The sequence below is a fragment of the Antedon mediterranea genome, chromosome 5 (assembly GCF_964355755.1).
Source record: "Antedon mediterranea chromosome 5, ecAntMedi1.1, whole genome shotgun sequence".
Lineage (NCBI taxonomy): Eukaryota > Metazoa > Echinodermata > Crinoidea > Comatulida > Antedonidae > Antedon > Antedon mediterranea.
In genome coordinates, this window is record NC_092674.1 from 7802145 (window position 1) to 7826137 (window position 23993).

The following is a 23993-nucleotide window of genomic DNA, read 5'->3' on the forward strand; positions in this document are numbered from 1 at the left end:
TTTGGATTGAGTGCTTGGTCCATTCATTTGCATAATATGTGGACAAACCAGGTTAGCGTACGTGGACCTTTTACTTACAATTGGTGACGGTTCTTGAATTGATAATTAAATTGTAATCTCCGACAACTCTCTTTTCCAGAATAACTAGTGAATAATTGTTACTAAGAATTTTGATTTGTTTTTTATTTCAAATATTTAAAAAAAACCTTATTAATAGTGATAATAATTTTATTATTATTATTGTTGTTATTATTATTATTATTGTTATTTGTGAATATTGTAAGAAATAATTCTTAGTTTTATGTACACAGTTATAACAGTCGGGATCGGGAATGGTTTAAACTCTTACAATATTTGAAAGTACAGTATGTTTTTATTATATTAGTTCACAAAATTATATAACATGTTCGGTTATTATTTCTTAATGTGCAACTAGTTTAAATTGTAATGTCTTTCAAATATTAGTCGTGACAGAGTTCTGAAGAGATATTGTTATTATACATTAGGAGTAGTCAACTGGTTTTTTGACAAATCGGTTTTTAAAATAAAAATGTCCGTCAACAGTCTTAAAAGAACGCTTACATACTTATTTTAGTACTACTAATTATAAATAACGAAAAACATGAAGTTTAAATTATTGTACTATTTAAATTATCCTAAGGCTAAATATATTTATTTTTTTCCACTTGAATCTTACTGTAACCTTCTTTACACGTGTCTGCTCTGTTTATTTCCGTAAACAAATATTTATCTTCTATAATCTAAAGATTTTGTTGAATAATAAAAAAGAAGCTTGTTTTTTTCAATTTTTTTTTCATATTGGTTAACCATTGTTTTTGGAGAAGAGAACTTTATAAGAAAGAGTACATTTATCCAACTACCACTTGTTTTTTTCAAAAATCGTATTATTATTTACATTTGTTGCAGATTGCTTATTGATTTTTCCATTCGGTGTTTCTTCTCTTCTACGGATAACTCAATAGGTTTGTATTCTTCAATTTGTAATTGTGTTACCATAAACATGTTCCGGTACAGACTGTTGAGGGTTTGTGTAAACGTGTTCAGTAGTAGCAACAGTAGGCTTAATACCTTCATATTCACTTTCTTTATATTTTTTAGACAAACTTTGATAATCGGTATCGATCGTGCATATATCTTGTTGAGTAGTTGATGATTTACCAACATCTTTTTCTGAATGTATACGTCTAAACCTAAAATTAACCAATTGTAGCGTACCGTTATAATTATTTTACCCTCTGTCTGTCAAAGAGGCTTGTGGTTTCGTCAGATAATTAATTATCTAATTTCTTTAATTTTCAACTACAGTAGTAGTCTAAAAGTAATACCTTACCGTATAAATATCATCAAGGTAATAGCAACAGTTGCAATTATTGAGGTAACTACAACACCTATAACGTAACCGTAAACTGGAAATAAAAAGAACACATTTAACCATTTTTCATGTTGAATTGTCAAGCTCCTTGACAAAATGTCTAGATTCTAAACTCAATATTCTTTTAGAATTATCATAAAAATTACTGATTCAGAAGCAATATAAGGAAATGTGTTCCTAACCTTGCTTCTTTTGGTCACAATCTATTCCAAACATAGTTGTTTTTGTGTCAGAAGTCCCGTTGACATTTAAATACGACGCTAATACTGTGAATGTATATTCTTTACATGACTCAATTCCTTCAACAAATACAACTTCAGTTTGTATTGTAGTCCCTTGCTGCTGAAATAATCCACCTGACAGTTCATAATGGTAGGTTACATGATAGTCTGGGATGTCGCACCATGACGCTTTCCACTTCATCAGCCAATGTGTTCCATTAGTAAATGGATTACTTTCTATCGATGGTTCTATTATTGAAGATATGGAATTTACTATATATTGTAAATAATTACTTATAATTAGGCCCATTAGTGTTTCTCACTTAATAATGTTTCATATTTTTTAAATAATTAAGTAACCCTGATCACTTAAAACGTATTACGGTGTGTTTATACCAAAACATAGCATTTGAAATAATAATAACTTAATATTCAAAATAAAACTGATGTATGTTACGTTAGTTTACCTGATGGCGCTGTTTGCACCGTTATCTCCTGTCCCCAACTTCCAGCAATCTCAACATTATTAACAACTCGAGCGTTTACGATATAATTAGTACAACTTGATAATCCTGATAGTTCTACTTCTAATTGCGAACTGTTTGTTGTATTAACTACGTATTGTGTATGTCCATTAAAGTCTGAGTATTGCACTTGATATCGAAGAATAGAGTTACATTGGATGCTATCATAATCACTAGATACAGGCTGAAAATACAAAAGAAAAACTTCCAGTATAGAATAGGAGAAATACAGTATTGAACCGTTATTTGGAATTGATACAAGTACCCATTACCAATTTTTGTTGTTATGTTATGAGGAAAAACAATTAAATAATACTTCGATATGAGTTACTACGTTTAAGTCTTCTACTGAACTATAGGGTTTGACATATTATACCGACCCTTTGAGAAACTATTTACGTTGTTAAAACGTATGTTGGTCTAATACTTTTACCGAATTTTGAAACGTAATTTATACTTTTAAAATAATGGTGGAATATTTTCGGACCCTTTTAGAAACTGTTTACGTCGTTAACAAAAATACTTTTACTGAACGTACATATACAGAAACGTAATGTATAGGCTACTACCAAGAAGAAATCTATAGTAAACACTGATTATAATATACCTTTAAACGCACGGTCATCTGGTTATCTCCAACAGTTTTAAATTCTATCTCAGGTTCTTCTAAATGTTCTACATATCACAATGTAATACAATTGATTAGAACCGGAAAAAATAACATACACTCAGGTATGTTCATTAGTAGTTCCATTTTTAAATTATTTTTATTATTTTGTATGAGATCTTTATGATTCTTCATTCTGTTCATTGTGTAACACTTATCTCAAAAAGTAAAAGGCCAATGATCACCAAAATAAAAAAAAAAAATGTTTAATTATTTAATCTTAATCCTAATAAGCTTTTAAGCGTGATCACTTATTCGTGACGTCATTTATATGCCATTTTGATAAATCACTTTATCAATCATATTTCCATAACTCTTAATCAAAATATTAATGAAATTCACTATACATACACTTCAGGTCAAGGGTAAAAATATTAGGAAAACAATTAATGTATGCGTACACAAGGTCGTTAACAATTTAAAAAGCTCAAAATTACGTTTGAGTATGAATTAGGCCATTTGCGTTGTTTAAAAAAAAGTACGCGCGATACTAAATACGATTTTTTTTAAACAAATCACATTCTACTCATCTTCCTTAAATCTGTCTACAATATCAAACTAGTTTGACAAAAAAAAGTGTGATGTGCCCAAATATGGTAATGATATGACATCATCATGTCCATACATGGTCAAATCACATAAAATTTGATAGTGTAGACTGAGCTTTAGGACATTCTCCAAATTTGAGTTCATTCCGACTTTGTGCATACGAGCAGGTTAAAAATGACAAAATGCTATGCAGTTATTGTTTAACTGTAATAAGTGCTAATGAGCAGATATGAATTCATGTGCACATTTGACATGCACAGTTTTATGACGTCATCATATGGCCACCTTTGATTTGTTTTTCCTTTTATCTTAGACCATCATATTCAACAGAGCGCATACACTTATCTGTGATAAATTTTCTTTTAAATTGTAATGTTATGCTTGCTCAATCAATTATATTTATCATGCATTGCCAAAATATTAATTTTGAAGACGTCATCACGCCTAATCGAGAATTACGTAGGTCATTATAATTTCACCTACACCGTATACTGAATTCTCACAGCTCTTTAGAATGTATAGGTAACCTTGATATTTATAAGTTATTATGAAAAATCTGCTGAAATGTAGATATACATATACATTACTGTACAACATGCACCGCGCTTCTACGTGTCCAATTTTCTTCTTTTTCGAAATTGGCATCTTCATGTTTGATTTTGATAACGTCATCATACCAAAATATTAGAATATATTTGGGTCTCGTAATTTTACCTATGCTACACTGTAGCTATGCAATATACTGTATATGACACATAATAGCATATAACTCAGCAGCACTTAAGCGTATAATGCATCCATCACTTTTTTTGTGATTGTATCTTAAGGTTTTCTTAAATTAGATGTCGGTAAAATTATCTTTTATCACAATGACCACCTATCAATCTTCAAAGTCACGAATTAAATTCTGGTTATATATTTATTACTGTCTATAGGTCTATTATGAGTAGTTCAACTTACGTCTGCAGATGCTTTGTTATTTTACTTATGTAACTGGTATAATTAGTAATTTTGTTTGAATGATTTTGCTGAATATTAGAGCTTACCTGAACATATTGTGTTGGTTGATCCAAGTACACTTCCTGGTCCATCTACCTCAATACCACCAACCATTCTTGAAAATTGAGAGTAGAATTGTTATTTTGTATTTGGGATGAGATTACCAATAGAAATAAATAAATCATTATCTTCTTCATCTAATGATATAAATGAATCCATCTCCGATGATTTATACAAAATTTTTCGTTTCGTAATTGTTCCTGTTCCATAGTCTTCACCGGAAATCCAAGTGATGTCAAACGTTACAGTTGTTGCTGTCTGGTTTACAACTCTTGGCGGTTCAGAACGGTATGGTAATGCTAATTGTTATATAAATAAATTCAAACTTTGTTAAACAAAACTGTATTATTCAATTCAATAGCTTAGATATTTTGCATCATGAATCATCGTGAATGTCACACATTAACAGATTTGATTATTATACATTTGTATTATTATTATTATTATTATTATTGGAGTTGTTCCATTATTACGGTACGGAGTATTCTGTGTTCGAATATTTCATGACAAGGCCTAACTGTGCCTATCTAAACTAAAACAACACACATATTTAATTTTTTATAATATTTATGTCTATCGTTACCTATGCTGCATTTTGATCCAGCCCAAGCTTCATGACATCCATTAGGGCAACTTCCATTTCGATGACAATCAACCGAGTCCTTGCAGTGACATCGGAAATTACACAAAAAACCAAAGAATCCAGATGAACAGGACGGGGGTACTTTAAATAAGAAAAGCAGTTAAATGTTTTTTGTAAGATAACGCATGGGATTTGTTCAATCGTTGGGGTATCCCAAATATGCGTATAGATATACTATAAAAATGGTATATAATATATTTTTCAGAATTACTATACGTATGCAAAAGTGACAAAAAAACAAAAACTAAACGATTTGTATTATTAAATAAAATCTAAAGATATGGCAAGTTAGTGATAATTTGGAAAGTGAAGATAAAACAAACTACAAATGGTAATCTCCTTGGTAGTATCATTGAAATAGCCCGGTTTTGTACACTACCTTGACAATTGTCACCAGCGTATCCATCCAAACAGTCTGATCCGGTAGAACATCCCGTGTGTTTATCACAAACACTATCGTCACAGTGAAATTCTTGGCGGCAATCTGCTCCATAGTATCCAGCCACACACGCTGTAAAATAATTTAGTATATTTTATCACAGATACCTGTTATCATCTAACTGTTATTTTTAATTTTACTTGATTTAACAAATAATTACAAAATTAACTAGATCTAATTCGTTACAATGACGAATTATAGGTTATAGGCATTGATTTAAATAAAGATAATTGATTTTTAAAGGATATATTGATTGATTGATTGATTTTTTCAGAATCATTAATTATTTATAATGAATGAAGAGGATCTTGCTATCGGAAATAGCCGGTATCACAATCCGATCAAAGATCCCTCCGCGTATAAACCACCCTTGTTACCTAATAATAAAGACTTAAGTTACTTTTTCTCTAGATTTCATTATAAATCATGTGTATAATCTATACACTAAGAAATAAAATTGAACAAACAATACGGATAATAAAAAAAACAAATTTCGTTTCATTTCCCAAGGTGAGGCTTAATCTCGGTAATTTTTTTAACGCTTAAAATTGCCTGAAACGTACTCTAATTTCATCGAAAATAAATTTTGACAATTTTTAAAATTTTAGGCGCGCGTACATATGCGTTGTATGCGCTACTCACGTAATTGTATTGCCATATGATGAAATATGATCTGAAAGTTATGAGTACCAAATTTGGTTTAATTATGATTCATGCTTATGTTAAATTAGATAAACCCATCACATGGAAGAGCCATATAAACTTTATTAAAAAATAGGATAAAAAAGAAATCTGGAATTCTGTTTAGTTTACGCCATATTGTACCCTGTAATATTTTACTTATGCTTTATAGAGCAATTATTCAATCAAATATTACTTATTGTTTTAAAAGTCTGGGGTAGCACGTATAAGTCGAATCTATATCCTATTTTACTTGTCCACAAAATGTGTCTTAGATGTATAACTTTCTCTGATTTTATGGCTCCATCTTCTCCATTTAAAGATCTGGGTATTTTAGACGTTTTTAAAGTTGTTTGAATTAAGTATAGTGTTCTGAAGAACAACAAAAGAATAATGAGGACATTGATGCCGATGTTTCTTCGTTGCCCTGAAAAGTTAATGACTGTGCTTCTTTTCTGATTAAATGTGATGCAGTTCATATAAGTGATGTTTATGATACAGAACTATGGCCATTGAATGCAATAATAAGACGGTATTATGATACAAGAAACACTAAACGTGATGATGGAGGATGTTCCTAACATGTCATTATCCAAGCTGAGGTGTGTTTCCTTTAACTGTAAGTCTTTTATATCTCGCAAAAAAGAAGTTTACGATTTATGCAATGACAATGATATTGTAGCCATACAAGAACATTGGCTTACTGATGATGAATTGTTCATACTTAAGTCTTTTCATGTTGATTTTGATTGCGTTAGTGTTTCACAGGTCTGCAGTTCTGATGGTTTACTATTGGGTCGCCCTTATGGTGGTGTAGCCATTTTTAGTCGCGTGGAAGCGACTCTATAGTTCACTATGTCGGTCGGTCGGTCTGTCTGTCTGTCTGTCTGTCTGTCGGTCTGTCGGTCTGTCTGTCGGTTTGTCTGTCTGTCGGTCCGGTATCACTATGCGTTTTATCGCTTTATGACCTTATCTTGATATCAGTTTAATCTAGCTAAATCAATTTTTCACAGAATATTCCTTATGGCCAGGAATCGATGTGGTTATGATTTCACGGTGCGCAATAAAAAATTACGCGGTCTACGCACGATTTAACGAAATCACGTTTGTAATCATATCTTAACAACCATGAATCACAATTAAATAAAATTTGGTACTCATAAATTTCAGGGCATAAATCATCATATAGTAATACAATTACGTGCGTAGCGCATGTAACGCATGCGTACGCGCGCCTAAAATTTTCAAAATTTATTTTCGATGAAATAAGAGTACGTTTCAGGCAATTTTAAGCGTTTACAAAATTGCCATGAGTGCGCAGATTTTTGCGCGCGCACTGCGCGTTAAATGTTATTGCGCACTCTTTTTGCCCAATTTCTGTTTTCTTGACTTACTTTTCAACTCGAAATTACGTTATACGAGCACGTCAAAAGTGACAGGCTACGCACGTGTAAATTAAAAAAATATAAATGTTTTTAAACATTTCAACATTTTTAAACATGTTCAATAATTTCGATCAGTATAGTTCACTATGTCGGTCGGTCCGTCTGTCTGTCGGTCTGTCTGTCTGTCGGTCTGTTTGTCTGTCGGTCCGGTATCACTATGCATTGTAGCACGCGACTTAATGGCTGTTGGCCTTGTTTTTACAGATAGACGTTATCTAAGTTTATCTCTTCCATTGATTTTAATGACAAAAGATTGATTGGAATAACAATAGGTAAAGGATCTAATGTATCCCTTCTTATTAATGTTTATATTCCCTATGACGATAATGCTGATAATTTTATTGAGTTTGTTGATTATCTAGGAAAAATTAAAACGATTATTAATAAATTTCACAGTAACAAAGTTGTAGTTTGCGGTGACTTTAATGCTGACATAAATAGGAAATTTGGCAAAGAGCTTGTAAACTTTGTCTCTGAAAACGATTTGATACTGTCAGATTTATCTTACTTAGGTTTTGATTCAGATAATTTTACATGTTTAAGTGAATCCCATGGAACCACTAGTTGGTTGGATCATATTGTGTGTACACATGGAGCCAATGCTTGTGTAACTAAAGTAGATATTTTGTATGATATTTTAGGATATGATCATTTCCTTTTGTTATTTGAATGTTCGATCTCTCTAGGCCTACAACAATGTAAAGGTGCTAATAATGAAAGTGAATTTAAACATGACTACGTTAACTGGGATAAAGTTAAGGCCGCTGATATTGACTATTATGCTACATGTACTGATCATTACTCAGTAATGTTAACATTTGTACTGATGCACTAACTTGTAACAATATTAATTGTAGCAATGAGCGTCACCGTCTTGCTATTGATGACCTGTATAACAATATTGTTGCTTGCCTAAAACGTGCATCTAGTGAATTTTTGAAGCCCACTAGGTCTAGGTCATATAATGTTGTGCCAGGCTGGAATGATTATGTTTCTGATCTGAATTCTGTTGCTCGTGAAGCCTTCTTATTATGAAGAACTAACGGCAAACCCAGGAATGGGCCCTTGTTTCATTCTATGAAAATGTCTCGTTCTCGTTTTAAGTTGGCGTTACGCACGTGTAAACAGAATGATCAACAACTGAGAGCTGATAAATTAGCTCAGTCTTACAGTAATAGGGACTACAAAGGTTTTTGGGAAAGTGTTAAGCATATGAATGATACTAGAGCTAATACCTCTGAAGTTATTGATAATGTTAGTGGTGAATACAACATATGTAACCATTGGGCCAAACATTATGAGAATCTGTTTAACTGTGTGGATAACACGACTCATAAAGCATTTGTAGAGGAGACTCTAGAATACTGTCCGCCTGAGATAGGTATTAATGTCACTCCTGATCTTGTATCTAATTGCATTGATAAACTTTCTGTAGAAAAATCACCCGGACTTGATGGTTTGGGTGGTGAACATCTTAAATATGGTAGTAAACGACTTCATATCCTATTGAGTTTATGCTTTAATGCTATGCTGTGTCATGGTCATATAACTAAATATCTTGTTAAAGTTATTCTAGTGCCGATTGTTTAGAGTAAATAAGGTGATATTACTAGTAAGAATAATTGTAGACCTATTGCTTTAGCGTCTGTATTATCTAAGGTGTTTGAATCTATTTTGATCAGCTGAGTCATTGCGGTAACTCACTGGAATCCAATGACTACCAATTTGCATTTAAAGCGAAGCACTCGACTGATACGTGTATCTTTGTATCAAAACATGTAATTGACTACTACAATAGAAATGGTAGTCCAGTTTTTTCCTGCTTTCTAGATGCCAGTAAGGCTTTTGATCGAGTCAATCGCTGGACTCTTTATAATAAGCTCATTAACAATGGTATTAATCTTTGTATTGTTAATTTGCTCAAATGTTGGTATGAGAAACAGAGTTTTGTGATACGTTGGGGAAACTCTGTTTCAAATGCATTTACAGTATCTAATGGAGTTAGACAGGGTGGGGTTATGTCCCCTCTCATTTAAAACATATATATTAGTACTCTTAATTGTAGACTAAGTGGTTTGTGCCAGTGTTGCCAATGTAGAAACATTATCTTGAATCATCTTAGTTATGCGGATGATCTTGTTCTACTTGCCCCCTCAGTTGCTGGTCTCCAGCAATTGGTACATGTTTGTGAAGAGTTTTCGCAAGAGAATGATGTTTTATTTAATGATAAGAAATCTTTTTGTATGGGTTTCTGTCCTCGTACTTGAAAACTTGAAGATAATTCTATTACTAAACTTTTTGGTAAAAAACTTGCTTATGTTGAGAAAGGTCATATTCTTATGTGTGATTGCAGTGATGAGGCTGACATTCAAAGTCAGTACAGATCTTTATGTATTAGAAGCAACTCACTCAATCGCAAATTTATGAAATGCTCTACCAATGTTAAATGTTGTCTCTTTAGATCTTACTGTATTAATATGTATTGTGCAGCCCTTTGGTGTAACTATCGTATGAAGAATATTAGATCTCTTAATGTATGTTACAATAATGCTCTGCGCCGTATACTTAATGAATCTAGAAATAGTAGTGCCAGTTTATTGAACATGGTGTCCCTTCCTTTAATGAGTACATGTGAAAATCTACCTATGGTTTTATGCAACGTATGTTGAATAGTGGTAACATCCTTGAATATGCTCCATAACTCCAAATGTATTGTAGATGGAGAAGCATTCTATATACTTAAGTTTAGAGTTTACGATTTTTTATTTATTTTTTTTTTCTGTTTATACGTGTATTAATATGGATGATATTTCCGAAATAAAAAGAAATTGAATTGAATTGAATATGGATGCTATGGCCGCATTCAAATTAGCCCTAGAACTTCCAAAAGCGGAAGTGATAGAATTCCTTGGGGATCCAGGAAACTATTGGGCTTTTGTACAACATTTTGAGATAAATGTAGCAAGTAAGTTAACATCAAATAATGCAAAATTACAATACCTTCTACAGTTATGTAAAAATAAGGCAAAGGAAAGTATAGTAAGTTGTCCTCTATTAGGAGAAGAAGGTTATAAGCAGGCTTTAGAGATTCAGTTTGGGGCAGCCTGTTGAACCCACAAATGTGAAAACGCCCACAAATGTGAAAACAACCACAAATGTGAAAACGTATCACCCACAAATGTGAAACAACCACAAACGTGAAAACGCATCACCCACAAATGTGAAAACAACCACAATTGTAAAAACGCATCACCCACAAATGTGAAAACAGCGCCCACAAATGTGAAAAAAAGAGAGATCTTGTCGCCCACAAATGTAAAAAAGAATCCAAATCAAATTTAGTGCTAGACCCAAACAATTTTGATCGAGTTAATGTTAATGTATATACATTGTATTGAGTTGTTTCAATAATTGTGTGTTCACGATACGTCTGTTAGGGTCGTCGTTAACGCGTTGGATTATTACAATTTACTGCTCGTGCGCGCGATATTTGCATGTTAACTCGTTGGTGGTTTAATGTACGTATAGTTCAAGACGATATTTGCTGCGCGCTGCACGATACTTCCTTCCAGATCAAGGCCATGTTATATCATTGTTGCTTGTAGTTGTGTAGTTGTTAACTGGTTGACTTACTATTATGTACGTATAGTTCCAAGTCGATGCAAAAAACATCGAACATGGTAATATTCCAACGCGTTAATGACGACCCTAACAGACGTATCGTGAACACACAATTATTGAAACAACTCAATACACATGATATAATGTATTAACTTGATCAAACTTGTTTGAGTCTAGCACTAAATTTGATTTGATTTTTTTTTTACATTTGTGGGCGATGGTCGTTTTCACATTTGTGGGCGCGGTTTTATTACATTTGTGGGTGATGCGTTTTCACATTTGTAGTTATTTTCACATTTGTGGGTGATGCGTTTTCACATTTGTGGTTGTTTTCACATTTGTGGTTGTTTTCACATTTGTGGGCGTTTTCACATTTGTGGGTTCAACACAGCCCCATCTAGTTTTAAACACATTGATGCTTAAGTTAACCAACAGAAAAGAGATTAATGCAGGAAACCATGAAGAGTTATGGGGACTAGTCAGTGACATGAAAAAATGTCAGCTAACACTTACAAAAATGGGGTACACAAATGATTTAAACAGTACCTCCAACCTATTAAAAATTCAAGGGCTATTACCTAGATTTATGCAAGCTAAATGGGCTAATGCTGCACAATCAATACTTAGTGAAAGGGAACCAAGTTTCATTTACATTTGTAGAGAGTCAAGCTGCAGTAAACATCAATATGTTTGGAAGAAATATTAGCACTACAGCTAATGAAAATAAGAGTAGTAAATTTCGAGTAGTAAACACAGATTTTAGAGGTAAAAAGGCTTACAGTCATAGTTGTGCACCCACAGAGGAAAAGCCTAGTGAATCACCTTTGTTCACGTGTGTATGTTGTAAGAAAAACCATAAGTGATGGGAATGTGTAAAATTCAGACAACTATCCATCAATGAAAGATGGAATATTGCTAGCCAAGAAAAATGTTGCTTTAAGTGTCTATGTAAACATAGGGCAGTTGATTGTAAACGGGTTATGTCCTGGGGTATAAATGGGTTTAAGAGTGACCATAATAGGTTGTTACATAGAGAAAAAGTAAAAAAAGAAAGTAATTTGGAAACTGTAGAGGTAAGAGTTGCCAGGGAAGGGGAGCGTAAAGTAACTAAAACAGAAACAGGGACAACACTACTTTGTTAAGTAAAAAACAATCTATTGCTTTGCGAACCATACCAATCATAGTTAGTAATGGAAAGAAAAGAGTAGAGGTGAATGCATTATTAGATGATGGTAGTACTCAGACATATGTTAATGAAGAGTTATGTGGAGAGTTGGGTATCAGTGGAGTAACAGAAGAGATGGTTCTGAGTTTGTTAAATGGTAAGGAGGAAAGATTTGTGACTAAGCCAGTTGAGATATTTGTATTACCGTTGGATGGATCTAAGAAATTTAAAGTGAATGCAGTGACTATAAGTGATGTTACTGGTAGACTAGAAGCGTCAGATTGGAGTAGTGTTAGTAAGGATTGGAGTCATTTGAGAGACATAGAATTTCCTGTGATAAGTAGTGAGAGAAAAGAGATAGATTTACTAATTGGAGTGGATTGTCCAGAGTTGCATACAGCAATGTAAGTAAGTAAGAGAAATGTGGAGGTCCCGGAGAACCTGTTGCGAGAAGAACACCGTTAGGTTGGACGTGTGTTGGTCCTTTGAGTAGAAGTTGGCGAACAACATCACTACATGTGAATACTTACAAAACCAGTAGGGAACGAAGTAATGATGTGGACGAGTTGATGGGGAAGTTTTGGGAAGTAGATAGTTATGGAGTAAGTGATTTGAAAATATATAAAGCTGAAGATGAAAGAGTGATTCAAAAAGTGTCAGAGTCATTGGCAGCTGTTGATGGGCGATACAGTGTGAATATTCTGTGGCGGGAAGAAGGATTAAATATGGATAACAATTATGAGATGGCCTTTAGGAGATTAGAGTGTCTAGAAAGAAAATTAACTAGAGACAATATGTTAGGCGATAGTTATCAGAACGTTTTAGATAATTACAGATCTAAAGGCTATGTCAGAAAAATAGACCCATCCCTAACAGAACTAAATCAATGGTTTCTACCACATTTCCCAGGAGTTAAACCCGATAGGGAAACAACGAAAGTTAGGTTAGTGTTCGACGCCGCGGCGCGTTATGGGGGAAGATGTTTGAATGATATGATCTACCCCGGGCCTAAATTGCAGAACGATTTATTCGATGTGTTATTAAGATTTAGAAAGGAGAAGGTAGCGATTATTTGCGATATTGCAGACATGTATCTCCAGATTGGAGTGCAACCAGAAGATAGGAAAATGCTTAGGTTTTTATGGCGAGATTTAGATACAGAGCGGATGCCAGAAATGTATGAGTTCAATCGACTAGTGTTTGGTCTTAATGTTGCGCCATTCTTAGCTCAATTTGTAACTCAGGAACATGCACGAAATAATTCTAAAGAGTATCCCCTAGCACGGGCTGTTTTAAACTCTACCTACATGGATGATACCATGACCTCGGTTAAAAATGAGCAAGAGGCAGTAGAGTTATATAGAGAGCTGAAAGAATTATGGGGAAACGCGGGTATGAGTGCTAGAAAATGGGTTTCAAATTCAAAAGCGGTACTGGAAAAAAATACCAGAAGCAGATAGAGCTAAAGAAATCAAATTAAGTGGGAACGAGTTACCTTCTGCAAAAACCTTAGGTTTAATATGGAAAGCCGAGGAAGATACATTTAAGTTTCAAGGAGGTTCTGGTCCTTCTAATGTCTGTAAGTTAACCAAGAGATTAGCTTTGAGTAGAATCGCTTCTATATTTGATCCACTAGGGATTTTGGCTCCTGTAGTAGTCGCAGGCAAGATAATTATGCAGGAGATTTGGGCAAATGGATTAGACTGGGATGAAGAGTTGTCCCCTGATGTAGGTCAGAAATTAGAACGATGGATAGCAAATTTGGGCGAATTAAAAGATATAGAAATAGAAAGATGTATAAACCCAGATGAGCGCGAGAATCAAGAGTTGCATACATTTTGTTGACGCGTCAAATGACGCATATGTGGCGGTTGTGTATTCAGTGTCACAGAATGATAACGATGTTAAAAAAAGAAATGTAGGATTAGTTCGCGTCAAAAACGAAAGTAGCTCCTCTTAAATCCATGATTAAATCATGGATATCCCGAGACATCACGAGTTGATGGCAGCTATGTTAGATTTAAAGCTTGCTAAATATGTTGTAAATCCGTTACAACGTCAACTAAAGGAAGTGAAATTTTGGGGTGACAGTATGAATTTATTTTGGTGGATTTGAGGTCATAGTAGAGATTTTAAGCCGTTCGTTGCTAATCGAATTGGTGAAATACAAGGTCAAACAAACCATAGTCAATGGAGATGTATACCCACTAAATTAAACCCTGCGGATGTGGCTTCGCGAGGATGTACTGTTATAGAGTTGCAGCAGAATGAACTTTGGTGGCGAGGTCCTGAATTCTTGAGTGATTGTGAGATGCAATGGCAAGAGAATAAGATTGAGAAAGCGATAGATGAAATAAAGATTAAGAAAAGAACGAAAACGTTATTGAGTAAAGTGGTACCAAGAGTGGAAAGTGATAACTGGAGATTAAACCCAATAAGGTAACTCTAGTTGGAATAAGTTAGTGTGTGTATTTGCGTATGTGATGCGTTTTATAAATAACTGTAGGTTAAAAGACAAAGTCAGAGGACCATTAAATGTAGATGAGGTTAAGGACTCGGAAATTGCCATAATTCAAAAGGCACATGGTGATGAGTTCTCAGACGAAATTAAGAGATTAAGTAAGGGTGAAATACTAAGTACAAAGAGTAATATAAGTGGATTGAATCCTCGAATGGATGCCGATTATTTGCTTAGAGCAAATGGACGTTTAAGTCTAAATGAGGCGATATCATATGATGTAAGATATCCCATTATATTACCGAGGAAACATCATGTCACTAAATTAATTGTAAAAATGTATCATGAGTTAGGAAATCATGTAATAGGTACAAATCATACATTGTCATTATTATCTGAGAAGTACTGGGTACAAGCGGCTAGAGAAGAAATGAGAGAATGTGAAAAAAAATGTATGGGATGTAGGCGTAGATTAGCTAAACAATGGGAGCAAATAATGGCTCCATTACCTAAGAATAGAACTAGAAATGAGAGTTTAAAGGCGTTTACTAGAGTCGCAGTAGACTATGCAGGTCCCTTCCTTACTAAGCAGGGTAGAGGAAAGGTACAAACAAAACGTTATTTGTGTTTGTTCACATGTTTATCCTCTAGAGCCGTGCACTTGGAAATGGCGTACGGTTTAGACACAGATACGTTTCTAAATGCTTTTCATAGATTTGTCAGTAGAATGGGTAAACCCGAGGAAATGATGTCTGATAACGGGACAAGTTTTGTAGGAGCTGACAAGGGAGTGTTAAAATCCTTAAATAAAGATAAAATTCAAAGTGTGACAGTAGTCACTGGTATAAAGTGGAGTTTTATTCCACCTATGACCCCACATTTTGGTGGAGTACATGAAAGTCTTATAAAATCTGCTAAAAGGGCTATATATGGAGTATTAAGAAATGCCGACATAACGGATGAAGAGTTACATTCTGCATTTGTAGGAGCAGAGGGTATATTAAACTCACGTCCATTAACATATCAATCTGCCTCAGTAGAGGATGTAATTCCATTAACTCCAAACCATTTTTTACATGGTCAAATGGGAGGTAATCTAGCTCCAGAGAGCATATTAGACACAGCAGTTGTTAATCCTAGGAAACGATGGAGACGTGTCCAAGAATTAATGCGACACTTTTGGAATAGGTGGTTAAGTGAGTGGTTACCAGCATTGAACCAACGAAAAAAGTGGAGAGAACCCAAGAGGGTTCTTAGGGTTGATGAAGTGGTATTAGTAGTTCAGAAAGGTACGGTACGTGGTCAATGGCCATTGGGTAGAATAAGAGAAATATATAAAGGACCAGACGGTCATGTAAGGGTAGTTAAGGTGAAAACTAACAATGGAGATGTAATTCGAGGTATTACAATAATTTGTCCACTAGAGATATACTTGATTAAAAGAATGTTAAATATCAAGATACAGAAAGGTGTTATATTAAGAAGCACAACTGTTTAAGTTTTAGTGTTAATAAGTTTAGAGTTGAATTATGGTAGATTGTAAAAATTGATCATATAATTGTTATACATTGTTGGATAATGTTTAAATAAGGACAGTGATTTTAAATGAGTTATCAACAAGTTCAATGTGAATACTATCAGTGATGTTAAATAATTAAAGTGAATATAAGTGATAGGGTTTTTTGTTGATAATGATGTTTCATGTTATTTATTATTATGTTAAAAAAAAATGTAATTTGAGATTGTAAAGGGATCGACAAACAACTGTATTGTCTGTCGAGGAAGGGGAGAATGTTCTGAAGAACAACAAAAGAATAATGAGGGCGCTTATGTATAGTGTGTAAAAGGCCGTTTTGGCGTGTCATAGAAAAAAAAAGAAAAGAAAAACAAATACCGATAGCGTGGATGGTAAGAAGTGTGCAAATAAATGATAATAAAAATCAGAAAGTTCTTGCGTTTATATTATTTATGGGCCTTTCTTCAGTACATATAGTTAAGTTTGTTCATGACCAAATTAACGGCAAACCACCACATCAAAAAATGGAATACTTTTATTTAATTACACATAATGCTAGTAGCAGATTTAGTAATAGATATAATTTTGCAATTCCGAAAGCTCGCACAGATGCTGGTAAATTTATAATTTCTTTTAATGGAGCTCAACTTTGGAATAATTTACCCTTAGTTATAAAATGTACCTCTTCTATATTTAAATTCATAAATGAAGTTATAATTTCAATGTTAACCATGATATCTGTAATTGTGTTCACCCAGATATTGTTCCCCTTAATAACATTACTGAAAAAAACTATTTTCGAGGCTCTATTGTCCTTGAAACCCAACAAATCCCCTGGACCTGACGGGATTACACCTAAAATGTTATCCATGTCAGCTCCAATTATTGCCCCAGTGTTGTGCAAAATGTTTAACAAGTTCTTAACGGATGGCTTTGTACCAAAAGATTGGAAACTCGCGAATGTCACTCCTATTTTTAAGTCAGGTAATCGTAACGATGTTAATAATTATCGACCCATATCGCTATGTTCTATTATAGGTAAGGTTTTTGAACGTATTATAGCAGATAACATTCTTTTTCATCTTCAACTTTTTGGATTTATAAGTCCCACGCAACACGGGTTTTATCCTCAGCGTTATATCATGATTGGTCACAAACAATGGATGTTAGACAACCTCCTGTAATTGATGCAATATTCCTTGATTGGGAGAAGGCCTTTGACCGTGTTCCTCATGATTTTGTAATCAAGAAACTTCACAACATGGGAGTATGTGGATCTCTCCTAAAGTGTCTTCACTCCTTTCTCAGTGACAGATTCCAACGTGTTGTTCTCAATAAGGAGCATTCTGATTGGGATAGAGTGGGCTCGGGTGTTACTCAGGGATCAGTGTTAGGCCCGCTTCTATTCAATCTCTTTGTTTATGACATACCTCTAAATACCTCTTCTGTTATGAAGCAGTATGCAGATGATACTGTAATTTATAAACCTGTATTCAGTCGTCATGATGCACTTACCTTACAACAGGATCTTTGTAAAATTTCCAAATGGTGTGAGGATAATAAAATGAAATTAAATGCAAATAAGTTTAAAGTCATGCACATAACTAGAAAACATAATTATATCCCTCATTTTATTTATAAAATCGAATCCAATCCCCTTGAAGCTGTTAATTCACATACATATCTTGGTATTAACTTCTCACGTGATTTAACATGGTGGCCTGCTCACGTTAATGATGTATCGATGAAATCTATGAGAATGCTTGGGTTTATCAAACGGTTTGTAAGTTTCAATGACACCGAAATCTTACTACGACTTTTTAATGCACTATGTCGACCTGTTATTGAATACGGTGCTCCTTTGTGGGATCCACATCAAAAACAACATAATATAGCTATTAACAAGTCATTAAGACGGGTTACTAAATTGTGTGTTGAAGGCGATTTCACTGACAGGCTTAAGACACTAAATTTACCAGATTTGGTTCAAAGAATGAAATTTCATAGTATAATTTTTGTAGTTAAGTGTTTGCATAAGTTAATTGATTTTGATATATTTGAATACCTTACAATTAATTCTCGGTATCCAGAGTCCCTCACCTATAAACACATGTATGCTAGAACTAATGCATTTAAATACTCCCTGTTTGTTAATTTCCCTCGAATATGGGAATGTATCCCGCATGAAGTTCGTAACAAAGTCCTGTTTAACTTTGGGGGGTTTAGAAGGGATTTGAAAAAGTGTATTACTGATATCGAATTCATCTAGACTATCTCTGTGTTTTTATGTCTATTGCGTTTTGTGTACTATTAGTTGGGAAAGCCACTCGACAGTGCAGTTCTTTTGAACTGATCCACTTTTGGTTACCCGCAGGTGCTGATAGTACTTTGTTCTGTTTTTTTAATGATGCCGTACCTTGTTTATGATTTGTGTATGTTACCTGGAAATTGAATAAAATAAAAAAAAAATAAAAAATAAATGTTTACTTTTACACAAATATTAATGTTAAGCCCTTGTTTACGTTATTTCTTTCATATAGTTGCTATTTCCTTCTTATTGAATTATTGTTGATAGATGAAAATGTATGCATTATGACTAATTTATTTTTGTGACAGGAGTCAAACCTTGATTAGCTAAAGCTTTTCACACACACACATATTGTATTGTATTGTACTATTTATGTATTATGATGTGAATAAAGTTGGTATAATATGATTACAAACGTGATTTTGTTAAATCGTGCGTAGACCGCGTAATGTTTGATTGCGCACTGTGAAAACATAATCACATAGATTCCTGGCCATAAGGAATATACTCTGAAAAATTGACTTAGCTAGATGAAACTGATATCAAGATAATTGACGGACAAAATAATGCTAAGGAAAGAATAAATAAAGATTCTGACAGAATCAATAAGAGTAGGCCTACAGTACTGAACTATAATGTATTAACCTGTATTACAATCGTTTCCCCCAAAACCATTTTGACAAGCACAGCCGACTGGATCAGGTGGACATAAAAGAGCTCCTTGGCAATTTCCACTAGAAGAACACACGACGTTGCAGTCACGACCCCAGTTGTTATTTCCACAACCTATAGCAAATGAAATAGGCTTAATGTTCAATAACATGTCATCTTTTTTGTTTACATTGTTATAATATGTACATAATGTAGCAATATTTATTTATTACCCTGTTTGCAAAAAGTTCCTTTAAATCCTGCTGGACAAATACAAACTCCTGTCTTATCGTCACACACTCCACCATTATAACATACAGGACAGTCCATTTCACAGTTTGGAGGATTCCATTTTGGCGAAGGACAAGCTAATAGACAACGATTTACAAAATGTAAATACATGGAATTGTATTGGTCAGTTTATAATACATCTTTATGTGAGCTATAGAACAAAACGTAACTTAAATTTGGCATTAAAGTAATTTCAGGCAGTTTCAATTACGTTGTAAAATCACACAATTTATCAATAAATTGATTATTTGGATCCAAATATAATTGTTTCAAAATATAAACTAGTTTATTTTGGAAATAAAAACCTAACTTTAATTGTTTATTCGCCACTAAAAACTTTTAAATAATATTGAAATCAAATGTCTGTAGTAGTCTGACGTGTTATACATTTTACAGAATTTCTTGTATTCATCAATGTAGTTGAAAATCAAAACAATGATTGATTTTTAATAACTGTTTAAACTTACCTCTAACAATAAGTCTCATGATGCCATGGTCACCATCAGGACTATCACCTGTATAACATTCATATACGCCATCATCTTTTCTTCGTATGTTTTCAATCACAGCAGAATTAAACCCCATCAGATTTTCAAATTCATTGTAATTATGTCTCCAACGTAAATCGTGAAGATCACCGCCTTTACTGAGATTGATAGTGACAGACTCTCCAACACTGACCGTTATCGTTCTATACTCCATTTCAACATTTGCTATAACATTTTACGAATATAAACTAACTGTTTAATATTTTTTATTTAATAATCACCTCTTTTAAAAAACAACGTTATATATTTGTTATACTTTAGGGATGTATTGTCCCACTGAAAAACTAATTCTTAACCAAATTTTTGCTTAATATGCCGTTCTAATGTAACATAATAGTTATCCACTTTGACCAAATATTGGATATGAAAAAATAAATTTACCTAAATAAAGCTGTAATGTAAAGCAAAAATGGTCAAATTGACTGGCAGCCAATGGGATTTTTATTGAAGTTAACCATTTATTTTGTCATTTTATAAGTGAAAACATAATTTTGTGAATTGATTCATTTTTGTATACAAAATAAAATAATAAAATATTTATCATGTTTTGGGGGAAAATACAGGTACATCTTTAATATTTCACTAATAAATTTGATATATGATAATTTAAAACAAACTCCGAAAAAAGTAAGGCAAGCCATTGTGATTCAAAATTTAAACTTTATTTGTTTATCTTCAGTAATAAATCATATTTCCACATTGTGACATAAGTACACCGAGTGTTGAGATAGAAAATTAATTGACTATTAAAATAATAAATAAATTATGAACCAATAAAGAAATAAGCAATAAAAATAAGCAAATAACAGAACAAGATGTAATTTCGAAATATTGAATTTTTACAAAATAAGATACATCATGTCATTACTCACCAGAAACGGATATCAGTACAATAGCTGAGTTGGTGACTTCAACATTTGTTTTGGCTTCGAATGAAAATACACCAACTCTATCTGCAGCCTGTAATCCACTAACACCGAGATACGAAAAATAATTTTCTCTATTGCGTATTCGGTATGTAACTAAGCTTTCGGTGGGAAATATTTTACCGTCAGGCATATCTCTTATGGCGTCTTTAGTGTTTTGACCTGGAAAACCATCTGTATCAGCCCAAGTCACATTATCTTTCCCAATAATTTTCTTGTATAAAATTCCAACTGATAAATCTCTGATGCCTTTATCACTTTCAACTGTGTATCCTCTAAAATAACCATTTTGGTCAAACGATGGTTTTCCAGAAAATGCTGTTATATCTAATGGATCTTGAAAAAAATAAAATGAAGATAATATAATTACTGCACTGCAATTAGGTCTAATTAATAAGAGAATAGCATTGCCCTAGAAGAGTAGGACGGGAATGGAACATCCCAAGCTGCTGCTTGTGACTCTCGTCAACTGACGTTCTTCCGTCACTCCGAAGAACCAGTAGTAGACCCACAAACACTATACTATACTTATTACTATTATTGTCAACGAGTAAAATAAAATCTATATTATGAACATTTACACAAAACACGAAGCGAACGGGCGCTTGATAGGAAATCCTGTCTACCAGATACGCATTTTACATATAGGACAAGCTACGCGGTTCTCCGCTTACCGTTCCTGCTCGTCTGTCCAAATTGGCTTTAACAAAGAATGAAACGCCAAAATACAGTAGGGACGTTGTAACCAGTTTTACGACGAAAATGTGTTAAAAGCTGAATACCGCAAAATGTACTACCAAGGTACTTCTTAGGTTTAATTTAATTATTAAATTAACAACGTGACATTCTAAAACAGATATATCATCAGTGACAATAAAGTGTGTGCAAAGTCTCCCCTCGCACACCAGCGAATCTTTCGAATCCCCCGCGCCTTCTGTGCCACGTGATTGATCCAATCAAGAAAGAGATAATACTGGTAAGTATTTCCTTAATGATCCAATCAGTGGAGCAATGTTCTCACTTAATCCTTGCTGTACTATATTATGTGAGGGCGTGTGGCGCTGTGTATTGGACGTTCGACTACTGATCGTTAGACCGAGGTTCGAATCCAACTCTCACCACATTGCTTGTATCGTTAGGCAAGATACTTTACTTACGTTTGCCTCTCACCACCCAGGTATATAATTGGGAACCCGGTTAGATCAAGACACCACTTTGCGCTGATTACTAGCTGCATATATGGGAGTATGTTTCTATAGGTGTTTGATCAGGAAATGACTGGGGAAATAATGTTCAGCTCATTGAGAGCTTGATTATGCGCTATATAAAAATGAAGTATTATTATTATTATTTATACCGAAACCGTCAAAGCAAATGCTCGTATTGTAAGCATATTCTACAAAAAGTCTGAAAATTAAGCAACACAATTAAGATTATTGAAGTCGGTTTGAAAATTCATTTCGCATACTGAATATACACATTTAAACCACGCTATATCTAATAAAATAGTGATACATTTGAAACATTTCAACCACCAGCACCACCACCACCATCATTGTCATCATTGTGTTTGTATGCAGAGGAATTTCCACTATTTAGAAAAGAATAACAAATGGAATATTGCTTTGTAATCGACATGTTTTATGACACTTTAAAAACTTCCACGTAGAAAGAAATTTGGAAGATGGAAACATGGAAAGGCAAGCGCATTAGTCAACGCTTTCGATTTGCAAAAACAAATTCACCTGGAAAACATCTGTAAAGAAAACATTTTAGCTAGCCCACATTATAATTACACGCTATGAAATATTTTTTAGATTAGTGGATATTACGTTCCTTTCATAAATATATTGTTTGTAGAGTCATGGAAAGGGTATCAAGTGTTATAGTAAACAGTTATTATAACTCATCATGACCTTAGCCATTGATTGCCAGCATACGCTGTTATGGTCACCCTCTATAACTAATTAGGTTGAATAAAAAAATTAATAAAAACAAATAAGACAAAATTCTTCAATATATTTTGCATCGACAAATGTGCGACTTTGTTGAATAGTTGCTAATAAAATTATATTCGTTTAGGCTAAGTTAACCAGAACATGTGCTGTATTTAGCAAAATGGCACCCTTACTCTATTTAATTTAATTATATGTGGCCATAATTGCTATTAAAACATACATAGCTTCCTTACAATATGTATTATTTTATCTTATTGTGTTTTGGAAACAGTCTGAAATATTGAATATTGAAATATCTTATTTATACTGGGCGATCGCTTCAGTCAAAGATTAGTCTCCCAGAGAGCCCAGTTATGATCAGCGACTGTGATGTACTAGTACACCGGTGTAACCCCCTACTCGTCTCGAAAGATATACTGATTCTTTAAAGTACACATGAGCTAGATGTGTACACTGGACTCAGGGTTTATAGTCCTTATCCTAGACGACTCGTTCTACCACCAGAACCACGGAGCAAGTGAGCCTCGACCCTTTGCCAATGCTATGGCTAGTTCCACTGTTTTAACCGCTCGGCCACTCACTCGTGTATCCCTCATGTCAAGTACCACGTTTATTCGAATAAAACTAAAAACTCCAATTTCAGATAAAGTCGGCCTGAGCAAGATTTTACAATTATACAAAACATAATTATAAACATACCTGATCTTGAATGCAATGCCAAAGAGAAAGATATAACCAGAAGAAACAAGTTTACAAAACGTTTAGCCAACATCTCCACTAATGTCTACACGTCATCCATGTTCATTAAGTAGCCAGTTATAATAGCAATGGTACGCTCATACACGTGTCTAGAACTTTTTATTTGGATAGAATGCTATATAATACAATGTTATAGCAATGAATTAGTTAAATTAGCGAAACACAACAGAC

General features: G+C 33.7%; 2 protein-coding genes across 2 annotated transcripts; both read right to left on the minus strand.

Moving 5' to 3' along the window:
- Positions 1-235: 235 nt before the first annotated feature.
- Positions 236-5132, minus strand: LOC140050055 (uncharacterized). Its single transcript, XM_072095068.1, has 7 exons — positions 4997-5132; positions 4401-4712; positions 2746-2813; positions 2082-2322; positions 1576-1863; positions 1352-1427; positions 236-1211 (listed from the first exon to the last, which is right to left on the minus strand). Exons 2-7 carry the CDS (start codon positions 4465-4467, stop codon positions 995-997), a joined length of 957 nt encoding a protein of 318 aa, XP_071951169.1. The 5' UTR covers positions 4468-4712; positions 4997-5132; the 3' UTR covers positions 236-994.
- Positions 5133-5294: 162 nt separating this feature from the next.
- On the minus strand, positions 5295-23993 carry LOC140050052 (tyrosine-protein kinase receptor Tie-1-like). The gene is made up of 6 exons (XM_072095066.1): positions 23763-23993; positions 21052-21441; positions 20099-20344; positions 19574-19708; positions 19335-19475; positions 5295-5567 (listed from the first exon to the last, which is right to left on the minus strand). The coding sequence occupies exons 1-6, from the start codon at positions 23833-23835 to the stop codon at positions 5329-5331; spliced, it is 1224 nt and encodes a 407-aa protein (XP_071951167.1). The 5' UTR covers positions 23836-23993; the 3' UTR covers positions 5295-5328.

Excerpts from the sequence above, each read along its gene's own strand:
- LOC140050055 (XM_072095068.1), bottom strand. The coding sequence starts at position 4,467 with ATGGTTGGTGGTATTGAGGTAGATGGACCAGGAAGTGTACTTGGATCA. Across the intron at positions 2,814-4,400 it reads AACCAACACAATATGTTCAG|AACATTTAGAAGAACCTGAG; the intron begins GTAAGCTCTAAT and ends TGTGATATGTAG. Across the intron at positions 1,428-1,575 it reads TTGTGACCAAAAGAAGCAAG|TTTACGGTTACGTTATAGGT; the intron begins GTTAGGAACACA and ends TTTTATTTCCAG.
- LOC140050052 (XM_072095066.1), bottom strand. The coding sequence starts at position 23,835 with ATGTTGGCTAAACGTTTTGTAAACTTGTTTCTTCTGGTTATATCTTTC. Across the intron at positions 19,709-20,098 it reads CATGAGACTTATTGTTAGAG|CTTGTCCTTCGCCAAAATGG; the intron begins GTAAGTTTAAAC and ends GTTGTCTATTAG. Across the intron at positions 19,476-19,573 it reads AGGAACTTTTTGCAAACAGG|GTTGTGGAAATAACAACTGG; the intron begins GTAATAAATAAA and ends CATTTGCTATAG.